General features: G+C 38.7%; 1 protein-coding gene across 1 annotated transcript in view; it reads right to left on the bottom strand.

Annotated features, from left to right (window-relative positions):
- LOC124302305 (uncharacterized) overlaps positions 1-21,022 on the bottom strand; it is a 150,718-nt gene that overhangs the window by 52,114 nt on the left and 77,582 nt on the right. Inside the window, exon 2 of the mRNA XM_046758312.1 lies at positions 19,191-19,316. Coding sequence (XP_046614268.1) covers positions 19,191-19,316 — 126 coding nt within the window. The remainder of the gene's footprint in view (positions 1-19,190; positions 19,317-21,022) is intronic.

Below are 21,022 nucleotides of genomic sequence, written 5' to 3'. Positions count from 1 at the left end.
GCCAAAAAATTTAGACTTGTTATTAATTTCATTTAATTTGAAATTGTTTCAAAATTATAAACATTTAAGATTATTATATTCATCAGCTGCGACGATCTCTTTGAAATTGGGAAACTAGAATATAATGTAAATATAATATAAACGAAAGCTCAGTTAGCGACTCTTCTTTTAAAATCGCTTCGAAACGATTAAAAATCTTTTCTACGAATGCATCGTGACACTTTTTTCTCATCATGCCGATATCGTCGAATTTATTTTAATTTTGCAACAATGCACTGATGTATCGACCGTGATAAATAATCGATAATATTCAGTTGACTACTGAAAATAAAAGGAAATCGATTTCAGTGACTTTGTGGAAAATAAACTTCTGAATGAAATGAAGCATCGTACAATTAAATCGAACAAATCTAATTGATTTTTACAATTCAACCGTCGTTTGAGATGTTGCATCGATGTCTAAATATTTGACAATAATTCCAGCATGAGAAATGTATTTTTTTGCTTCTAGAAAGGTCTTCGTGACAAAGCGTCTATTTTTGGCTAATCAACCTCCTTGAGAATGGTCTTAGAATATTTGAGAATCCTGTAAAGTTGAAACTTGATAAATAATATTCCAAAATTTCATGCCAGCCATGAGTATTCGATAAAAATAACGAGCATAAGATCTGTGAAATGATACTTGAGAGCCTGACTTTGACCAATCACATAACAACCACCGCCAACCGAGCGGGAGAAAATAACGTGTATACAAGCAAATTCGCATCCACTTATAGAAAGGGTGGAAAAAAAAAATCGAATTAAAGCCGTAACAATTATGAAAAACAAATCCGTGCGGTACGAGCCGTGGGGCGCTAATGAGCGTCGGCGGAAGTGCGTTGTGCCTTCGCCCCTCCCCCCGTCGCAGCTTCCGGTTTGCTTGGGGGCTCAGAGTGTGCAGCGGCAGTGACGGCAGCAGCACGGCAGGGGACACGTCGGTGTAAGGTAGGCAGGCAGGTAAAACGTGTATAATATGAGGCAAACGGCCGTGCGGCGATGTTGATAGTGTGCTGTTGCAGGCGCTGGTTGTCCCGGTGGTGATGCGATAAAATCAACTAATTGTTTCACTAACCGTGTGTGAATGGCTATCTCATGCGTGCGGATAGCAGAGGTATAAGGGTACACATACGTGCACGTCTAATATACATATATATGTATGCATACAACAACGCCGGTGGGGCAACAACTACGGCTAAATTATAGCGAACTGCCACTTCCGTTCCATAAAAATGCGGTGGCGAACACTCGTTCAGCATGACATTATGTGTGGACTCCGGAGGGCATCATGGAGGAAAACTTACGCTGGAATATAACAAACGTTGTTCATGCCGTTGCCGGGCTTTTGGATGGATCGCGTATATTCAACCGAGATTGTAATGTCACGATTGTTCTTTTCATTTTTCATACTCGGGTAACTGAACCAGCTTCAGTTGTCGAGTGTACCTATACTGATCTCTCGTTCACTTTGGTGTGACCGGTCTCTCTTCATTTGGGTCATTTTAACCATCGCATAGTTCATTGTAGGATACTTCCAAGTTGTACGACATTCAGACAAGTCAAGAAGATTGTAATATCACGATTTTTCCTTTCATTTTTCATACTCGGGTAACTGAACCAGCTTCAGTCATCCAGTATACTTATACTGACCTTTCGTTCACTTTTGTGTGACTGGTCTCTCTTCGTTTGGGTCATTTTAACCGTCATAGAGTTCGTTGTAGGATACTTCTAAGTTGCAATGATTCGTATATTCTCCCACTTGTGAAGTCGACCGTGTGATCTGCGATCCAAAAGTGAAGATGTCGGTTCAAGCAACGCTTTATACCGCATCTATATCGAACACTTGTAAAAGAATGTCAGAAACATTTAACGAAGAAAGTAATTTAACCAGTGTTTCCAAGTACTTGATTTAATGCGGAGCATTTAGTCGAAAGACACCCTGATGCACGCCACCATTTTGGCTAAACGTTTTCCTCAGTGTAGGACGAGAGTGTCCAGCTGGCAGTCAATTAGAACCCCGAGAGATGTATCCGGGGTTTCCAGGCCGTTGGAGCGATCCTTTAGATAATCTAAGTTTTGAAATTTCACTTTGGGATATGGCAGGCGGTCTGACGGTGCGTCGCCCTCGAATGCGTTCACCCGTTATTAGTCGAGCACTAATTTGGTTACCAATTGAGCTGCGGGTTGTGCCTCACGCAGTACTGGTTCTGTAAGAGTTTTTCTCACAAGATTGCACAAGTGGCTATGGTCGGATTATTATTTAGGGGGAATAATTAATTTCCTTATCTTGAGAGATCATCGCTCGTCCTGGGCTCCTTCCTTGGGCTTAATTGGGTGCAAACAGCCGTTTTACCGCAAAATCTTAATACAACCTGCCACGCTGCCCAACCGCGTACACGCTGACTCGACTGTAATCCATTCCAGTTCGTGTGGGAGTCCGTGATTTATGAAATGGCAGCCAGGGCATGGCACACACACGCGCGCACCGAGCACGGCTTGATACCTCTCTTAAGCCAGGTAGAGTATGCCCTTGCAGGCGTTGCGGTCATTGCTTATCGCCTTCCAGCAGGCATCTTGGATGAATCTTGTTACGCCTTCACTCCAATTTGCAGTACCACTCGAAAACAATTTCGGTTGTTATTTCATTCCGGGTTTCGACGACCCAACCGTTTAGGACACACACTGGTTACTCCGGTTCAAGTTCAGACTGTGTGTATTTAATGTGTTCAAGATATTCTTCCCACAGACTTTTCACCTGACTCTTTTGCAAATACGAAGAGCATTGATAGCATAAACGTACAATTCTAGAAAATGCTCTTGGTTGGAATTTTTCAAAGAAAGAACGTGGGGTCGACTACCCTGCAATTCAGAATATACCACGATCTCGATACTTCATGGAACCGGATGACTCCGGCAACTGAATTCAAGTCCTGCACCTGACATTGAGGAGGATCAATATCTAGGAAATGAAAGAAGGATGATCGGGAATATTGTACGTGAGATTTATGTATACCTACGAAACGGACGGAAAAAGCTGTCGCATTGACGTAGAACGCGCGATGCATGTGGGTGTCGCTGGGAGGTGAGAATCCTCGGGACTCTAACACCGATGCACTTGGCCCGTCCTGGACCGAAGCAGGGTCCGGCGAATGCGGGAAGATGTATAGATACCGAAGGCGAGCGTGTATAGAGACGAAAAACTCACGAGACTAAAGACCCATAGACACCTCGGCCGTTATCTAAACACGGAAATAATGACCGAGGATGCCCCACCACAAGGGGCTATCAGTTCCCGGAGGAGGATGGAACAACTTCTAATTATGTTTCAGCTCGGAACACATCCTGGCACCGCGACTCGAATGACCGTGTGTAAGTGGGTACGAATGCTCCATGGATCGGTGCAGGGACTGCAGTTACGGCGGCCTCGTATGCATCCCGAAGAAACCACGTTTGATTTATTTCCTAGACGAAATGAGCGCGCGCAACTATCTCAAGATGGACGCGGGTGTTTCTCTTATCTGAAATAGTGATGCTTAAAGTTTTTGATCGGGATACACACCCGGCTGTAGACCGATTTTTATTGTTTAGACACGATAGCGGAATCGTCGGGATTCTTATTCTACAAGGAAAAATACTCTCGCAATGGATCGAAGACGCTTCTTCTCCTTCACCACCGCAGGATATAACCTACGTATCGCGGAAACTGTGGTTGATCACTTTATCCTTCGGTACGTATCTCACAAACAACGAGAAAGAAAACATGTCTAAAAAAAAAGAAATAATAAATATTTTTTTGTCACGATGCACTTTTGATATTCCGATTTGACCACCTTTTCAAGAGCTTCTGCCACATCATCGAACGTTTTCCATCGAAACATTATTACGGAATTAATTTATCTACAATTTCATTCTTGATCCTTTGCAGTTTCACGTGTACTTAAATCCGGCGATACCTTACCCAGACGTAGGATATACAGACTTCAATAGAGGTTACAAAATGATATGTCTTTGGAGTGAATCCGAGACCTTGGCAATCATTCGGAGCCGGTTATGCCCACCCTTTCCCAGGGTCCGTGTAGGTAAGGACGGCGTCTCGAGGTAGTCATTAGAAAAATTAAACGACGATCATACGATTGATTATTGAAATTACACATTGGATTTCCGAGCTGAGCACACGGTCGGTTGGCTGGATTTCAACGAATCTATTTATTACGAAGTCGAACGTGGTTATGCCGAGGAGGAGCAGTTCACCTTCCATTAAATCCCCCTTCGTGATCCCCCCTCAGCTCTTATATCCGATTCACTCGGTGTGTCATTTGTTCTATAATAACGACGTGAAGGGAACCAGGGAGACGTACGGTCAAAGCGACCAAAACCGGGACATTAGAACCGAGTCCCATATCCCGGACCGCAGAGCGTTTTAAATTACATTCATTCAGAGATTCAGTATCCTTCGCTCCTCTCCTCGCGTTGTCCCTTTTCATTCAACCTTTTTTTCAACCTGCAGAACACAAACTCCCACCTCACTCCCTCCCTCGGGGAGTTTACAAGTTTTTGGGTTCATTCACTAAAAGTTAAGGGTCTCGCATCGGGCTTCTTATACACGTATATATTGCCGCGAGGTGATCTCGAATGCAGGCCGTCCCAGGAGATGGCTAATGCCTTGGAATTAGTTTCGTATACCTGTCCCTTGTCCATTGGCGCTTCCAAGCGACCTTCGAGGGCCTCAAGAGCCTCGACATGGTATCTCCGTCCTCCGCTCCCTGGTTTCGGCGACTATGCCGGCGCCAAGCGGTGTTGCTCACTCGCATTAGGATCAACTGTACAAATTGGTCCAAGCCACCTCCACCTTGTCCCAGCAGAACTGCTGCAGCGCGATCGAAATTAGGCGACGCGACTCTTGACGGGAGAAAATGGAGCGCGGCTGGGCAGTTCTGTCTTAGCCTCTAATTAACTCCGTCTGAAGTTAAATAAACGAAATTAGTCTTTTTCCCGACTCTTCGGGCTGCTCGCATCAATTTATGGGACACTTTCAGTTATCGGACCTCCTAGTATAAGTGCATTGACTGTACTTCCACTTCTTTGCGAATGATGATGTTACAAAGACGTTCTCTTGACCTCGGCTCACCTCAGCTATGTTCAACCAATCACGATGGATTGAGGAAATCTTGCGATCGAGCCATCGAGATGCCCTTTCTGGATCAGGTAATCACAGCGTTGTTAGTACAGTGTTTCTCTTTCTACACTCCACAACGATTCAAAATTCAATCAATGTTGGAGCAATGGACCATGGACAAAGAAATTTTTCATACTGAATTTTCAATGGTTAAAAAAGAAAATGAGCAAAAATAAAAATATCAAGATCATACGAAGATGAATTTATTTTTAATGCATTGAATCACATCCTATTCCAAGCCCGACAAATGGAAGAATTGGTGCTCGTATCTGCAATACTTATTTTTCTGAGAGTGACTTTTCCGAGCTGTTGTAGAAGGTGAAAGATCCAGTTGTTGCGAGTGATTTTCGATAACTAGAATTCCTTGTACTTCGATCACGCATCAGTGTGAGAACTGAGCTGAGATCCTTGAAATCAAATCTGATGTTGGGATCCCATAACCTTCCAAGTACATACAAGAAACAGAAGAAAACGAAATCAACGTTTCCGAGTATAGAACTGCATCAACTACAACATACCGGATGGGGTTTTTCACAAGCGAACAAGCTCCACATCATTGTACTCAATTCTCATAAAAATCGACGACTATAAAGAAAAAGAGGACGAAAAAAACAAACGACAAAGATTCGACGCGAAGAAAAAGAGGGTAAAAAATGATTTCTTTCCCGCTTGGTGTGCGTGTATATGTGGAAATGAACTGTCATCCTCCCTAGTTCCATGTCGTTGCTGACTAGGGAGGACTGTGACTAATTGTTATAAGTGAGTCGTCTTCTCGGTGATAAAATTCGTCGACTGTACTCCAATAGTATTACCACCCGAAGGTATTATACCGGGGTTTTCGGTTTTCATTGAGAAGAGATTCTGGGGTTCCTTGCGATCATTGAAACACATCCGTGCGAGTAATACGGGGAACCTTGCACTCTCAGTGATCCTGCTGAGCTGCAGAATGACCGTAGTGTACTTGGATTGTTGAATTCTGACCACTTACCAAATTGGTAACGCTCACCCAGTATGATCAGAATTCGATACGCCGAGTGTTATACATTGATAACAGAGTATCTGTTGCGTGACGATGTCAATGGCAAACGGCAATGATGTAGTTTTGGAAAGTTGGTTACGGTGTCGGTTATTTTTTGATCCCAAACATATCTGAAATTGATTTTGCAAGTCTTGTCAGTCTAGGCGGGATAACTGTAAATGGTCTTCTATCGACTCCTTTGGGTAAGCTAACTGTTCGAACTTATCATGACCAAAGCAGAAGGCCGAACCATTGTTCAATTACTTATTTTGTAACGTGTCACAAAATGTGAGGCTTTATGAACATCAAATCTGGCTTCAAGGACATCTCATGATTTCGCACGATTTCAGGAATACTGGACAATTTAGGTAATGTTAAGAATTTCCAGAGATTTCAGTAGATCTCAAGAGCTTATTTTTATGGATTTCATAAGATTCTTCCAAACGCCACATGATTTTCAAATATTTCAAAACTGATTGTAATTATTTCATAGATTTCATATGATTTCAGCGTTTCACGCGATTTAGAGGATTGCAGGTTGCCTTTCAAATATTTCAGGGTTCTTAAAGAGGTTTCACTTGCATGATATTCTAATATTTCTAAAGATTTTAAAACATCTGAACCACATGTCTAAAAAAAAAATTTGACAACAAATAAAACCACCCCTTTATCCTAATTTCTTTAACTGAGAACTTTTTTGACGAACGACCAGACACCACAAATGAACTTAGTTAGGTATCATAATAAGTTCTGCAATGCACCTGCAGTGGTTTGATAATGGTTAATCGACAAACGGAATGAAAATTAAGAATTTTGCTTTATACTTTTATACTGACTCCTCGCATCCATTTAAGATTCATCGACGTATTTAAGATTCACCAAACTTGTACTGAGCTCAGGCTCTCGTGAAAAATCGTAATCTAGGAAAACGTTCATTTAGAAATTTTTCAGAGTTTGACAGCAGACATCTTAAAGTTTGGAATACAATTCGTGGTGAAAATTTAACAGGGTAAGCGGAGGTATCCGGAATCTAACGAGTGCCAAATCCGGAAAGTAAGGGTTTGTTTCTATCCTAAAAAAGCGAAAGAATGCTAGAAACGGGTTTCTAACAGCTTGGAAGTGATTTTTTGAAGCAAATATTGCTGGATAAGACGGAAGAAAAATTGGACCAACATAATTGAATGGGCGTGAACCCTGGCAAGTTGAGGTTTGTTTGTACCCTGAAGGGTCAGGAGAATGAACAAAACGGGATTCTAACTGTACCGCGGAAAGTAGAAATCAGCGATTTAGTACAGCATATCCGACGGCTGACCAATCGTTCGTTCCTGCATCGGTCAGAATAATGACACAGTGGTTACAGTATCTAATCCAAGCTGCACGAACAACGTTGCAACAGAGAGAGAGAGAGAGAGAAAGAGTCGTAGAGAAGGGCGAAAGGGCGGGGGATGACCGGCTGAAATTAAATGCTGGATCAAGTAAAAAAGGAGTCGGGGGTAATGATAGCCACGGCACGGTGGCGGTACTCCGCTGGTCCAAAGAGGGGGACCGTATCATTATCCGCTGACCAATCCCCGCATCCTCAGCGGCCATCATGGTCCAGCCGGAGACGTGCAATCACGTGCTGCTGCAGGGAGCGCCTTATACGTGATGCGAGGTCTGGCTTAGCCGTCTTCTTCGGGGCCGCGAGATATCATTTGGGGGTGCAACCGGGGCACGAGACGAACGGTCACGATCGCGGACGGCGAAAGCTAAACGTTATCCATGCCGTGCGGAAGAATGCGAAACAGGATATCACGAGGGTTTCGAGATTGCCTGGGTATTCATGTTTGCGGAAAAAGACCCCCATGCCCACAACACCTTACTCGGGTGTATATATCGTTGGTTTCACTGTGCAATCTGTAAAGGTACCGTTCTTTATTCCACGTCGAGACGTGCAGCCGATCGCTTCGCAACCGTTGCACTTTCGTCGGTTCCAAGTGTTTCCTCTTGATCTCTTGGAATGATAGTTCAATACAATGGAATGAAAAATGCGCAATTCCAAATCCAGTGAGTACTCACTACCATCGAGTCAAATTTAAAGCGATTTGATTCACTCCAGGCGTTTGGAGTGGAAAAATTCACACTCAAAAAGTGAATATTCACGCCATCTTGCAAGTTGCGCAGTTTTCACTCCAAGGAAATTTAGACATATGGAGGGTAGAGGTAAGGAGGACTATCTCCGTGTATAGAAAGTGACCGTAATGTATAGAAGGGAATTAAGATGGCGTTGCCGCAGTAAAAGTTCCCGAAAGCGCCAATCGCACTCAATCCAATTGAAATCTGATTGCTAAGCGCCAATCAGATTGTTTTCGTTATTGCTTATGAGCGCTATTCCGGTTACTTGTTGAATCACTATTTCCTGCTTTTTGGCGGACACTTTTTCAGTTCAAAACCTACATGATATACTTTTCCTTGCCTCTACCTTCCATAGTTGAAGCTCTCTTGAAACTGCTCGCAGGCACAGAACTGAAAGACGTTTGAAACACGTCTTATAACAAATTTCTTGACCGCGAAAACACGTCTTTTCGCCAAAAGGATGTCTTTGTCAACTTTCCGATGTCAAAAAGGAGCCTCAAGGCATTGTTTATAGGGTATCATTCTAAAGAGTTTCAGTTTTTTGCTGTTTTGGCGATGGGTGTTACTGAAGAATACCAGAAACCATTTTGGAATTATGCTTTCAGGACCGTGATTATAAGTTATTCTGCAAACCTTGTGAAAAACTCTGAAATTCGGATGAGTACTTGTCAAAATTTGAACGCATGGTTAGTTTAAAACGTTATGAATTCATAAAACTTCGTTGAAATACTAAATAAATACTTATTTCATATTAAGGAGATACGTCAACCTGAATGCAAGCTTTTTAAATTGACATGAAATTTTGACTGCCGTAATGAAGTCACACAAAAAAAAAAAAAAAAATGTTTCCCCGGCTGTTTTGACTAAATAACTTCCTATATATTGGTTAAAATTAAATCAAACATTGGTAAATTCTTCAAAAATCAATATATTTGTCGCAAACTTTTCCTCGTAACGATTTGAAAGTAATTTCACATCTAAATTCCTGATGGCATAGAAAACAAATTTTGGTATCCACTTTGCAAGCTGCATGAATGATTAGCAGCTCATTCATTTTTCTATTAAAAAAGAGACGAATTCGTTAACATTTCATCGCATTTTCTAATTCAGCAAAATTAACGTGCATAAGCGCTATATTTACATGCGTACAAAATACACATTAGGGATTTGATGAATGCGAATTCAAACGGTGAGAGTAAGTCGGAGAAAAAAAGAAAAGATCCAAATCACGTAAATAAAAGAACAAAGTGAAAAAGCAGGATGACTGTCTGAGTAAGCGACACGCAACATTCGTTCGGCGTTCATATTTTCACCCGGCTGTACAGGTGTAACCATATTTCGCAAAGAGACTGTATAATGGACGCTTTCACATGTTGTAAAGGTGCAGGCTTCTTCTCATCCCATGCCTCATATTTTTATTCTCATTCTTTCATACTCTCGTATTATATATTTATTTCATATATTATTATTCTTTCAGTTTATACGCGGAGTGGAGTATAAAATTTAAGCCGGACGTGTCTGCGGCTGTGTAACGATACAACATAAAGAGCGTCTGTTATCCAAGAATCATCTTCGCTAACGATAACCAGAAGACTTCATATAACGCTGATTACCCTCAGCAGTGGCTCTCAATTAAGCGTCTATCAAATTTCTCGCAGCCAAAATTGAACCACAGTCCAAATTTTACCACGAAAGTTGAAGAAATTGTTTTTTTTACACCTATGCGCGATTAAATCACAATGTAACATCGTAATAATTACACTTATAAAATTGAATTTCATTATTTACGCATACCTGACAGGCTAAAAGTAAATTCAAGAATCATTGAGACTGAAAATGATTTTCCAAAATCGTACGTTGACAACCGGCGTAATAAAACTTTGTTCCTTCTAATTGTCTTCTTTTAATTTTTTTTTTTTTTCTTTTTTTCAAAGAAGAGCGGGGGGGGGAGGGGGGTAAGCGTTGATTCATAGATCAAAAGGTTGGCGGTCATTTTTGAGTCAATAAATTATAAATCACACAGGTGCCTTCGGGCGTCGGCTGCGTATATTAACTCTTGTATTTTATTTTTATTTATTTTTTTTTTTGCCCTCCCCCTTCTCTATTCCTCGCAGACAAGATAAATACAGCACTACTCGTTCTTTCGTTCGTTATTACACCGCTCTGATATCTTCCTCATTATCACATATATGCTATGAATATGTGTAAACGTATTATACATGTATATATCCATTGTACATTGTACAGCCGAGATAATTATTAGGCTCATAAATTAAGCCCCGTCTTCTGATATTCACATATTTATTTACTCATTTATTTACTCATTTATTTGCACGTTTTATCAAACGTAAAATAGTTATATACGTGCATAATAGCTCGCGTTCCTAATTAATCTGTAATCAACTTTATTACCACGAAATTTTTCATAACCAATATACGGGATCTCTTGATTCAACATATATTTTTGTTTCTTGTTTTTAGAACGTTTAAATTTATTTTTTATTCTTTCTTTTTCTCAGAATTATAAACTTGAGGTTCTTGATTAATTGTCCTTGGTGATTTTGATTTTTCCGTCAATTTGAATATATAATAATAATACGATTGTAAATTATATATGTTTTTCATCCACTGTCTACATTCTTCAACCTTAGAGATTATTAATTCCAATCCCTGATCTGTTCAGAATTAAAAAGTATTACGTGAAAATTGGATTCTTCACTTTAAGAATTTTCAAGGTGTTGAAAAGAAAAAACGATGCAAAAATATAATTCGATGTATGGTCATTGTGAAAAGTGAGATTTTCAACAAGAATATAAAAGTAACAAATACTATATCTCAATCTTCTGAAATGTATTGTAATGACTCGTTTTCCGCAAATTTTTCTCATCTCTCGATGAAATTGTAACGATTATTGTATTATCATGTGTATGTGAAATTTTCACTGACGCTTGTTCGGCAAAAAATCTTGATAAATGTCGTGAAAAAATAAGAAGTAGAAGCGAAAAAATACCGGACTAAAATGTTCAAAGCAAGCGTGTCGAAATAGAAGAAAAAAAAACGAGGAAATCACGAATCTTCAATAATTTTACGAACCCATTTTACTTATTTATATGTTTTACGTATTATAAATACATGTACGTAATATAATAAATGAGAACCAAATAATGATAAAGTGTTATACCGTGCACGTATAGGCTATATACATACTTACATATATATATATATATATATAAGTTTTTGTTTTAGCAATAACACTTGAGCCAGGTAATTGCATCCTGTTTTTAGTCACGCAAACTGGCGAGATGTTTAATTTTTTCTCTTTAGCGTGTTTTCCTTACAGTCCTTCGTTATTTTCTTATTTTCAACAACACTTTTGCGATCGTTGTTTATGAACAATTTTTTTTGTTTCTTTCAAAAGAACGGACAGACGCCGAGGCGTATCTCGATGCGCATCGTTGAAAAATTTCTCCTCAACGATCTAACCAACATGAGGAATTATCGTAGCTGGTAGAATGTATGATAGCCGTGCTTGTCCTCGGTAACGCACCTTTTGTAAAGCGTCCGCTGGATCGCTCGTGTGAAACGACGCAGCAACGCATCGCGGCGCGATAATAAGCCGAGAGTGTCGAGGCTGGCCTTACCTCTCATTCCATGCTCCTTAATAACTCGTTAATTATCATTTTAGGAAGCATCGCAGACCGCAAGATAGCGCAAGATAGCGCGGCAAGCGTATTATTGCGCTCTTCTACCGCAAGTATAACCAATTAATTTACGTAACTGATTTCCACCTTCCATTTCTCTCCCAATTCCACGTTACACGCGTATGACTCGGGTATATATATATAAATATATACGTACGGTACAATAATTGGTTTAATCGCCTTTCGAAAACTGAAACGTTCCAAGAAAATAAGTATACAAGTTAGTGCTTATTTGGCAAGGGGAAAAATTAAACAGATATGATGACCCAAAACACGTTTACGTAATTGTCAGAGACGCGCGAAACGCAATTCGAACGACGAAAGAAACAAATTGCAATTAAAATTACAACCTCCGCGCTCCTCGACAAAGTCAAACCTTTTCTTTTTAAACTTTTATATTTGTATAGGTATGTAGAGAATATAAATACCGCGATGACGAATTGTTCCGAAATTACGCTTGATTCACGCTTTTTGTTATACTAATTTCATACCTGTAATAATACCAGTCGAAATTTCATTCGCGACAATGACGAGACGACAACTTAATCATTTCTTCTGTCATCATTGATATTATCCTGTTTCTGTGCGAGAGTTTCTTGAAATTATTTCCTAGGATTTTAGACGTCAGCACGATGGAGAAGAAATATATATCGGTGATTGGAATTCGTGCGTATAATTCAATAATCAGTCGATTCGCAAATTTGTTATTCAAGAATATTTAGTTTTTCAAACTTACTGCAAGTAAACTTTACTGATATTCAGCAAAAGTAAAAATTAGCAATATTCTTTCAATCTGTGTCTACTTTTTTTTATCTTTTTTCCTTTTGTTGGAAACTTACTAATGTTTGAAGAGAATAACTCAAATTACAACACAATTTATTCAATTTTCAACAGGTTCTGATTCTTGCTATCGAAAACAAAGAAAAAAAAAAAAAAATTATGTTATACAAGCACCTTGAATCATTATAAAGGTTTGCAAACGTTTTTCAGCAGGTTGAAAGATTGAGACTCAGAAAATAATTAGATTGTCGAAACATTATTAACTTATTGTTAGTTATATGGAATTTGTCCGGGTGAACAGTTTTCAACTTTAGAAGTAGATCCAACTAAACCGTCAATGCGCATGCGCAGAGTACTGAAAAGTCTGCTTTAAAGTCCTAGGAGTTGAAACTCGTCCGTTCTGCACTGCGCGCATGCGCGGTTGCGAACAAATCTGACATTACTCGACCCTAACCTCATTTTCGTGCTTGGTGAAAAACCGCGTAACATACTCGCGTTATATAAAGAATCGTTCGCAACAAGGAGACAACGGTCTTTTCGCCTCGCGTATTTGCAATATTTATCTTCTTCTCACCTACGACTCGTATTGCAAACTTACGCTCGGCCCGAAAAGGCCGAGTTTTCCTCCTTGTTACACAATATACTATTTTTCACACAGTAAAAGTCCTAACGAACTGCGTAAATGCGAATGTAATAAAACAAGGGAAAAAGTCACTTACCAGCAATGGGAGCCAAGATTTAAGGGGGTAGAAAAGAGAGTCCAACTCTCGTGTTGTACCTACGTAAGATTCAGAAGAGCGGAGGTGAGGCTGTCACGCCTTAAGTTGTAGAAGAGGCGGGTAATTAGCATAGAAACAGCGGTAAACTTGGCGAGAGTCCCTGCACACGGGGGCTTACCAAGTCAACAGGGTGTAAAATAACCGCTAAGCTGTCAGACAATGCTTTGCCAACCTTGCGACACTGTCGAGGACTTAACACAGCTCCGTGCTGCAACCGCAAGTATCTGAAATACGGCTACGGTATTTCCTTCACTCGGGTTTCCAACACCTAGCCATTGTCTCAAACGCGACGTTGCCTGGCTCTTTATAACCTCAAATCTTGACTCGCGGTACGCCCAGGAAAAAGATCTATTTCAGTATGAACTTGTTAGAAAAATTGCTTGCTTCGAGTAAAAATTTATTGGCTAGAAACAATTTTCGATCGAATTAATAGTGTTATTACGTAACAAGTAAAAAAGCTCGGTCTTTTCCGGCCGAGCGTAAGTTTGCGATATGAGTCGCAAGTGAGCCGAACACGTATATTGAGAATATGCGAGGCGAAAGGAACGTTGCATCTTTATTGGACACGATTCTTTATATAACAAGAATATGTTAGGCATTCTTTCACGAAGCTCGAAGTTGAGGTTAGAATCGCGTAATGTCAGATTTATTTGCGACTGCGCATGCGCGCAGTGTAGAAAAGGTATTTTCTGTACTCCGCGCATGCGCGTTTGCAGACTCAATACACCGTCGTAGAAACGGGTACTTTGTTCACGGAAAATACGTATTAAAAAATGCGTAAAACATGCTTGCGTAATATAAATAAAATTGTAGCTTTCATGTCAAGTAAATTGTCTGATAGTTTCGTTTTGGAATGAAATCTCTTTGTTTCAAATAAATCCGTAAGAATTTTTTTGTGAATATATACGTGTGTGTAATTTGTACGGTTCGTTGGCTTATTGTTAGCTCGGGATTTTAAGTAAGTGAATAGGCGTAATGGATGCGATTAAACTATTTTTAACCTTTTTTCTTTTCAGTTGTCTTTCGCTAGACTGAAATATAATTCAAGGAAAAGATTGTTTATTGTAAGATAAAAAAAAGAACTACTTTTTTCAAGTCCCTCGATTCAATCTAAAGTAATCGTATAATGCAAATAATCAAAATTTGGTTTGATTTCACAAAATTCAAGAAACCACATTTGTCCATGTGAAAGCAGTATTTTTTGTAGGGATTTAGTTGATATGAACAAATATTATGGAAATTCAACTGAATGGATTAGTCTTCTAGAACATTTGATTTGTTGGAATAAATATACGTATTATAGTTTATGAGTCGTATTGTTGAAACAAAAACTGATTCGTTTGTATGAAATAAAAAGGGGTCAACAAGATATGATTCAAAATAAAATGAATATTTGTTCAACTTAATAACTATGCCAAAATTTGCTATATTTTAACAAATTTTATCGAATTTAAACAAGCCGTTTTTCTCAGAGTATTTCTGATACCTACATTCAAAATTGACGTTGACATCAAATGGTTAGGAAGCGGAAATCGAATGAAAGTCTTACTTCAAAATTTTTAATTTCAAATTCATAAATTTTCAACATTTTATTCAAATAATTTTAATTCAAAATTTGAAATTGACAATATTATGAATTCATTTTGGACAATTTTAGTAAATAACAGAAAAATTCTTGAACCCAATAACTGATCCGTTAAAATTCTTATTGAAAATTTTGAAGACATAAGAATATTTTCGATTTGTTTGCAATTATAATTTAGAGAGTGCCACGCGGATAAACGTAGATATTTACACAATTTTCTTCTCTTTTGGAGAGAATAAATTTGGCCTATTAAACGACTCTTGAGTTTTTAGGTTGGCGAATAACGGAGATTCTCAACTTCACGTGCGAGCAGTATAATGAAAAGAAGAGAAGAGAAGGAACGAGAAAAGTCAAGCTTTCAGAAAAACGGCCAGAGTTTAATGACTCAATGCGTCATGGTTCTAAAATTCCACTTCCGGCCCGACGTATCCGTAAAAAATATACGAAAATGTCAAAAAATGTAGCTAACAATTTTTCTTTCCCTCATTTGACTTTGTTGAATTTTCTAAATCTTTCATGTAATTTTTTTCGCACATTTTTGAAGCCAAACGAATTAATTCAAAGTTGAACTGCCAAATACTCGCCAGTCTGTAATTTATTAAAACAAAGAAATTTTCTTAAATTTAAAGTCTAGTGTTACGGATTCGAAGACTGAGGAAGAAGAATCAATACATTTGCCTACAAAATTTTATCAATAAAACCGATCAATGAATTCGTTGTACCCAAAACTGTTCTTGAGTAATTATTCAGGTGTATTCTCAAACTCGAATAAACGTGATATTCGAATCGAGTATTTTCACTTATACGCAGATATTTCTCATTTAATACGTTATTTGCTTGTGATCGTCTATAACATTAATTCTAAACGTACGAATGCCTGATTCTTTGCAATCTGTTTTATCTATATCGGAACAATAAATTGGAAACCCGCTATACAAACACAGGATATAAATATGCGAAATAGAAATTTCATTGTAATCTAGTAGTAATTAAGAAATAAGAGCGGCGATGGCTATAATTAATCCTCACATCAGAGACCCAGCTTCGTTCTTTTTTGTCTTGTCTTTTTTTTTCCCCCCGTGTGCGCTGTGTTCCTTTTAACACTAATAATATCACTGCGTATTAATGAATCCACTGTTTGCTTCTCATACTGTATAATAATATGATCAGGTAGGTACACCATCAGGTTAAAGCCCGCGGGTGCGAATAAATTCTTTCCTACTTTTCACGGGCCGTGATCACGGTGCACGGGGCCTTTAAAATAAACATATATAATTCATGAGTTACCACAATCAGACGGCGAAAATACTCGCACGCGTAATAAGAATACACGCGTAGGTGTATATAGGTACACATATTGGAAGCGCCAGACTTGCAGATACAAACGAAAGTGGCGAAAGAGAGAATAATAATTTGTAAAATTAACAGAAGAAGAGAAAAAAAAAAAAACAAGGAATGGAGAAAAAACACCAACATCATATTTACGGAAACTTTTGGTATAATTTAGTTGCAAAGCGTATAGTCGTGACACGCGATCGTCTTGTTGGAGTAAATTATTTTCCTTAAAAAAAGTTCGAAGGTTGTACTTTTATCCTACTATTCCATTTACAATTTACACACGTATCGCAGCATGAATTTTCTATTTGTTTTTGTTTTTCTTTTTCTTTCTTCCTCTTTCTTTTTTTTTATTTCAACGAAATATATATATATACACCATCAGAATTTGTGCTAAGACGTAACCATACGCGGTGATCATTATCATAATCGTAATTATTATAGGAATATTTTAAGTTATAAAAATACAACAGAAATGAAACTGCGAAACTTGCAGAGTTATAATATGTGTTGTATATATGTATATGATATAGGTATAGAGGTGGACGTATTGTTAGCTTGTTAAGCTTCTACTTCTGCCTCCGATTTCTACATCGAGAATGCGGGTGAGAGAGACCCGACTAACGCGTTAGACCGCGCCATAATAGAGTTATATAAATTCTTCAAATCTAAGAGCACAAGAGCGTGACTGGAGTGATTATTTTAATGGTTCTTCTGTAAGAACTCAAGTACCTAATGAGTAATAACGAGCTGATCCTAAATCACCGGCTCGCTCATTCTCGTTTCCGTGTGTGTATAATTATTCGAGAAATTGTGTCCATGTTATACAATGACAAAGTAAAATAGCGATACTCGAATAATGTGCCTAGTCGTTTAAACAGCGTCGTTCTATGTTTCGCATTACGTACTTTCGTGTATCTGCAGAAATATTACAACTTCATCTTCTTGTTAGATCGTTATGATTATATTACATTCGTCAACTGCAATTGTACTAGAATTTGTCTGGAATTTTTCTGTTCAACGATATAAAATAAATAAACAAACAATGATGATAGCGAAAATCGTTTGGGTTTACGTCACGAACCAAACGAATCACGTGTATCAGTTTTATCAACAATAAGCCTGACGGGTGTTTCCAGCATCTGTTTTTCTTCTCGTCAAATATACCGGGACAATCTCTTGAAACTTGAAAATCAACCGCGCATGCGCCAAATAATTCAATCTCATTGGTCGGCGAAATCTTCCCGCGACGATATTCTTGTCCGCGATGCAGGCGAGCCAACCTACGCAAAATCTCTACGTTTGAATTTTCAAAGAGCATAAGCGTTAAATTCCGACCGTTCTTTGAAGAATCGACTTTCCGACCCAATAACGAATGCTTCCCAAACCTTTCCGAGTCTCTGCCTCGATTATTTGAGATTCTAGCCTCGAAAATTCGTATCAACTACATTGCGGCCAGAAACAGTCCGACAGCTGAAACTCGAGATGGCCAGCCTGCAATGAACAGCCGATAAAACTCGCGCATGCGCGGTTGATTTTCAAGTTTCAAGAGATTCTCCCGGTATAAAACTCAGCGGTGCCGCTGATTGTATGTCCTTATAACTCCAGAACTACTGAACCGATTTTGATTATTTTTTTTTCTATGAATAGCTGCAACGTCTGGCCGGGTATTAAGCTATACTTCGTTACATCCAGATCTATAATTTTGGATACAAAACGATATTTGTAAGCTGAGTTGGAACGGGTGCAGACAATTATTAGAACGCTGATTAAACTCTTAGAGATAGAGGAAAGTTATGTCCAAGAGTTTACAATGTCTCGATAAGCTCTGAAAAAAATTCTGTAGAGCACGTGGATATGTCCAATGATTTTACCACAAAAAGCGTTTTAAAAGCTGTATATCACAATAACAGCCACTGCAGAAAGCTGCAGCGTACGGCTAAAACTAAGCACATAGGTGCACAGATGGGTATCTTTTTGGTGCACCGGTAAATTGTATGCATTTCTGTGTGAGTGTGAGGTGCGACAGAGAGACACGGGGATTCAATGTATGGAATAATATGTGTGGTTGGCGTTAAAAGCAACACCTGCGCAGGAAATCACTTCCCACAAATGCAAATACTATCTTGATTGCCTGGTCGTTATCGAAAAACGCGCCAGTATAATACCCCAGAGCGATATTGTGATGCATGTTATCTAAATCTATATACTTATATCTACTACGCTGATCCATATCTATATACTGTGCTTGAGTCCCAGCCATTAATAGAATCATTCATCTTTCATGTAAATCCGTCCATTATCGACGAATTAGATACCTCTGAGAATGATTTTCGTTATAATGTTCGATATTGGACAAAGTATGACTGCAGGATTATTAAACGGTTTATTCAGTCACCAATTAGTTGAAATAATTTGCACGAATTGCAGTGAGATCTGCAGTATCGGTACGTCACCATTTATCAATTGCATATTTGGTAAACCTCTAAAGAAACGCGGCTTACATACTTGAGTAATCGAGGGTGTTTTCACGGTAAGAAAATTGCAGAGTGTGAAGTTGAGTCACTATACACGTCCATTCTACACGCACCTAGCCATGCACCCACTTTACCGATCGAGTTACGTCGAAAACCCTCCATTACCACCAATTTGAATCGATACTCACCGACTGGCTTTTGAGTGACTTGAATACCGACACATATAGATGCATTATAGATCCAGGGAGATCACCTGCGAAGCACGCATGACGATTGGACGTCTGGATTAGTGAGGCTGCTCGAATCTTGAACTGCTGGAAAAATTTTTAAGATCGAAATTACGTCAAGATGAAATTGTCACCTTTGGAGGATATTTGTTCATGTTCGTTACACGAACTAACTGCACAAAAACCTAAAAGTCGTAACAGTTGTCAGCACGTGTAAGTTTCTACATTTGATCAGCGATCAGTATGCAAGTGCGATGAATGAAGTCTGAAGTTGAAAAAAATTACACTTCGTACATCACACTTTCCTGAGTTAACGTAATAATTATTCAATTTGTAATTACGTTCTAGCGTTGAGTAACAACTGCGAGAATATATTGTTCATAAGTTATTATTATGTTTTATCGGAGTAAAGATCTCATGGGAAAGTGATTTTACAATTACATACACACATATGTGTCACAATAAATGTACGCTTCGAGGTCGTAACCATCTACCTGCCCCAATGTTCTTCTACCATATACTGCTAAAAGACCATTGTCCTTAATTACATTGAACGTATCAGTGATTATAAGGACATATATTAGAAGTCTTTTGATATTGACAACTATCGGGTACGTGAGTTGCAATAATTGCACCCAATAACCAGTGACGTGTTAACGAATTTCCATCGACATGATACGTATCACCGAAGTGTCGCTATTGGGTGCTACAGGAATACTGATGCTCGTTGCAAAAAGTGATGTTAGTTAGGTCACTTTGTGAACGAGCTCAAAATCCGCTAGTTGGCGTTTCAGGACTGGTCGTGATTGTAGTTTGAGTTAGTGATTGGTGTAAAGATAGTGTAAAAAGTAAGAAATTAGAGGATAATTTTGTTGACAGTAACAACTCAAGTCACTGTACGAAATGGACTCGACGAAAATACGATGCGTCATTGATGAATTGACCACGTCGATTTGCCACGATAAATTGTAAAGCATCGTTTACTCGGCATTATATGACATTATCGACAATTTGTTTCGTTCACTTACACTGGTCTTCATGAAAAAAAAAAAAAAACTTTTCTTCTCTCCCTCTTATTATAATGTATAATTATAATAGATATGATGCTCTTGAATCGAAATATAGTAATAAAAAATAAGTACTTATACTTTTCGTGTAATGTTTTTTTTTAAATAAATCGCTATTTTTTCTTATAAATTTCAATCAAACATTAAATATTAATAAAAAAAAAAAAGTTGAAGCATTAAAATCGTCAGAAAATCCATCTACTAGTATAATTCTAGTTATTTTGTAGTTTTCTTTCTTTTCATATCATCGATTGGAGCTTGGGGGTGTCACGTCTTTCTATGTGCAATATGCCCTGAGTTTACTACGTAAGTAGATTAATGTAGCGTAATTGCGAAACCAAAACACGGTAAATTCTGAATTTCGAACGACGAATGAAAAAAAAAAAAAAAATGGAAAGCAGATATAGATTCGGCACATTAAAGCCTTGATATCTGTAATATTTATTTTTAAGAAGGATTTCGTTGCAAGACCAGTGTTACATGTTCGTCACTGAAACGCAACGTTTATGATGTTTGGTAAATTTTCCCCGAGTACCAAACGCCCACCAAGTTTCGTGCAAGGCATACCTCATTCCCCGTGACCGTGGAAATAGGAGGGTTGACTTTGGCAGGGTTGGTCACCCGGTGGAATGAGTGTTGCGGGGTGCCGGGAACGCTGGTGAAAACGCATTACAATCTTAATGAGCACTTAGCATAACAATCGAAGATCAAGATCGGGTTTCTGAG

Source organism: Neodiprion virginianus, chromosome 4, assembly GCF_021901495.1.
Source record: "Neodiprion virginianus isolate iyNeoVirg1 chromosome 4, iyNeoVirg1.1, whole genome shotgun sequence".
Taxonomy (NCBI): Eukaryota; Metazoa; Arthropoda; class Insecta; order Hymenoptera; family Diprionidae; genus Neodiprion; species Neodiprion virginianus.
Note: the sequence above shows the minus strand (reverse complement) of the source record. Positions and strands in the feature narration are given on the sequence as shown.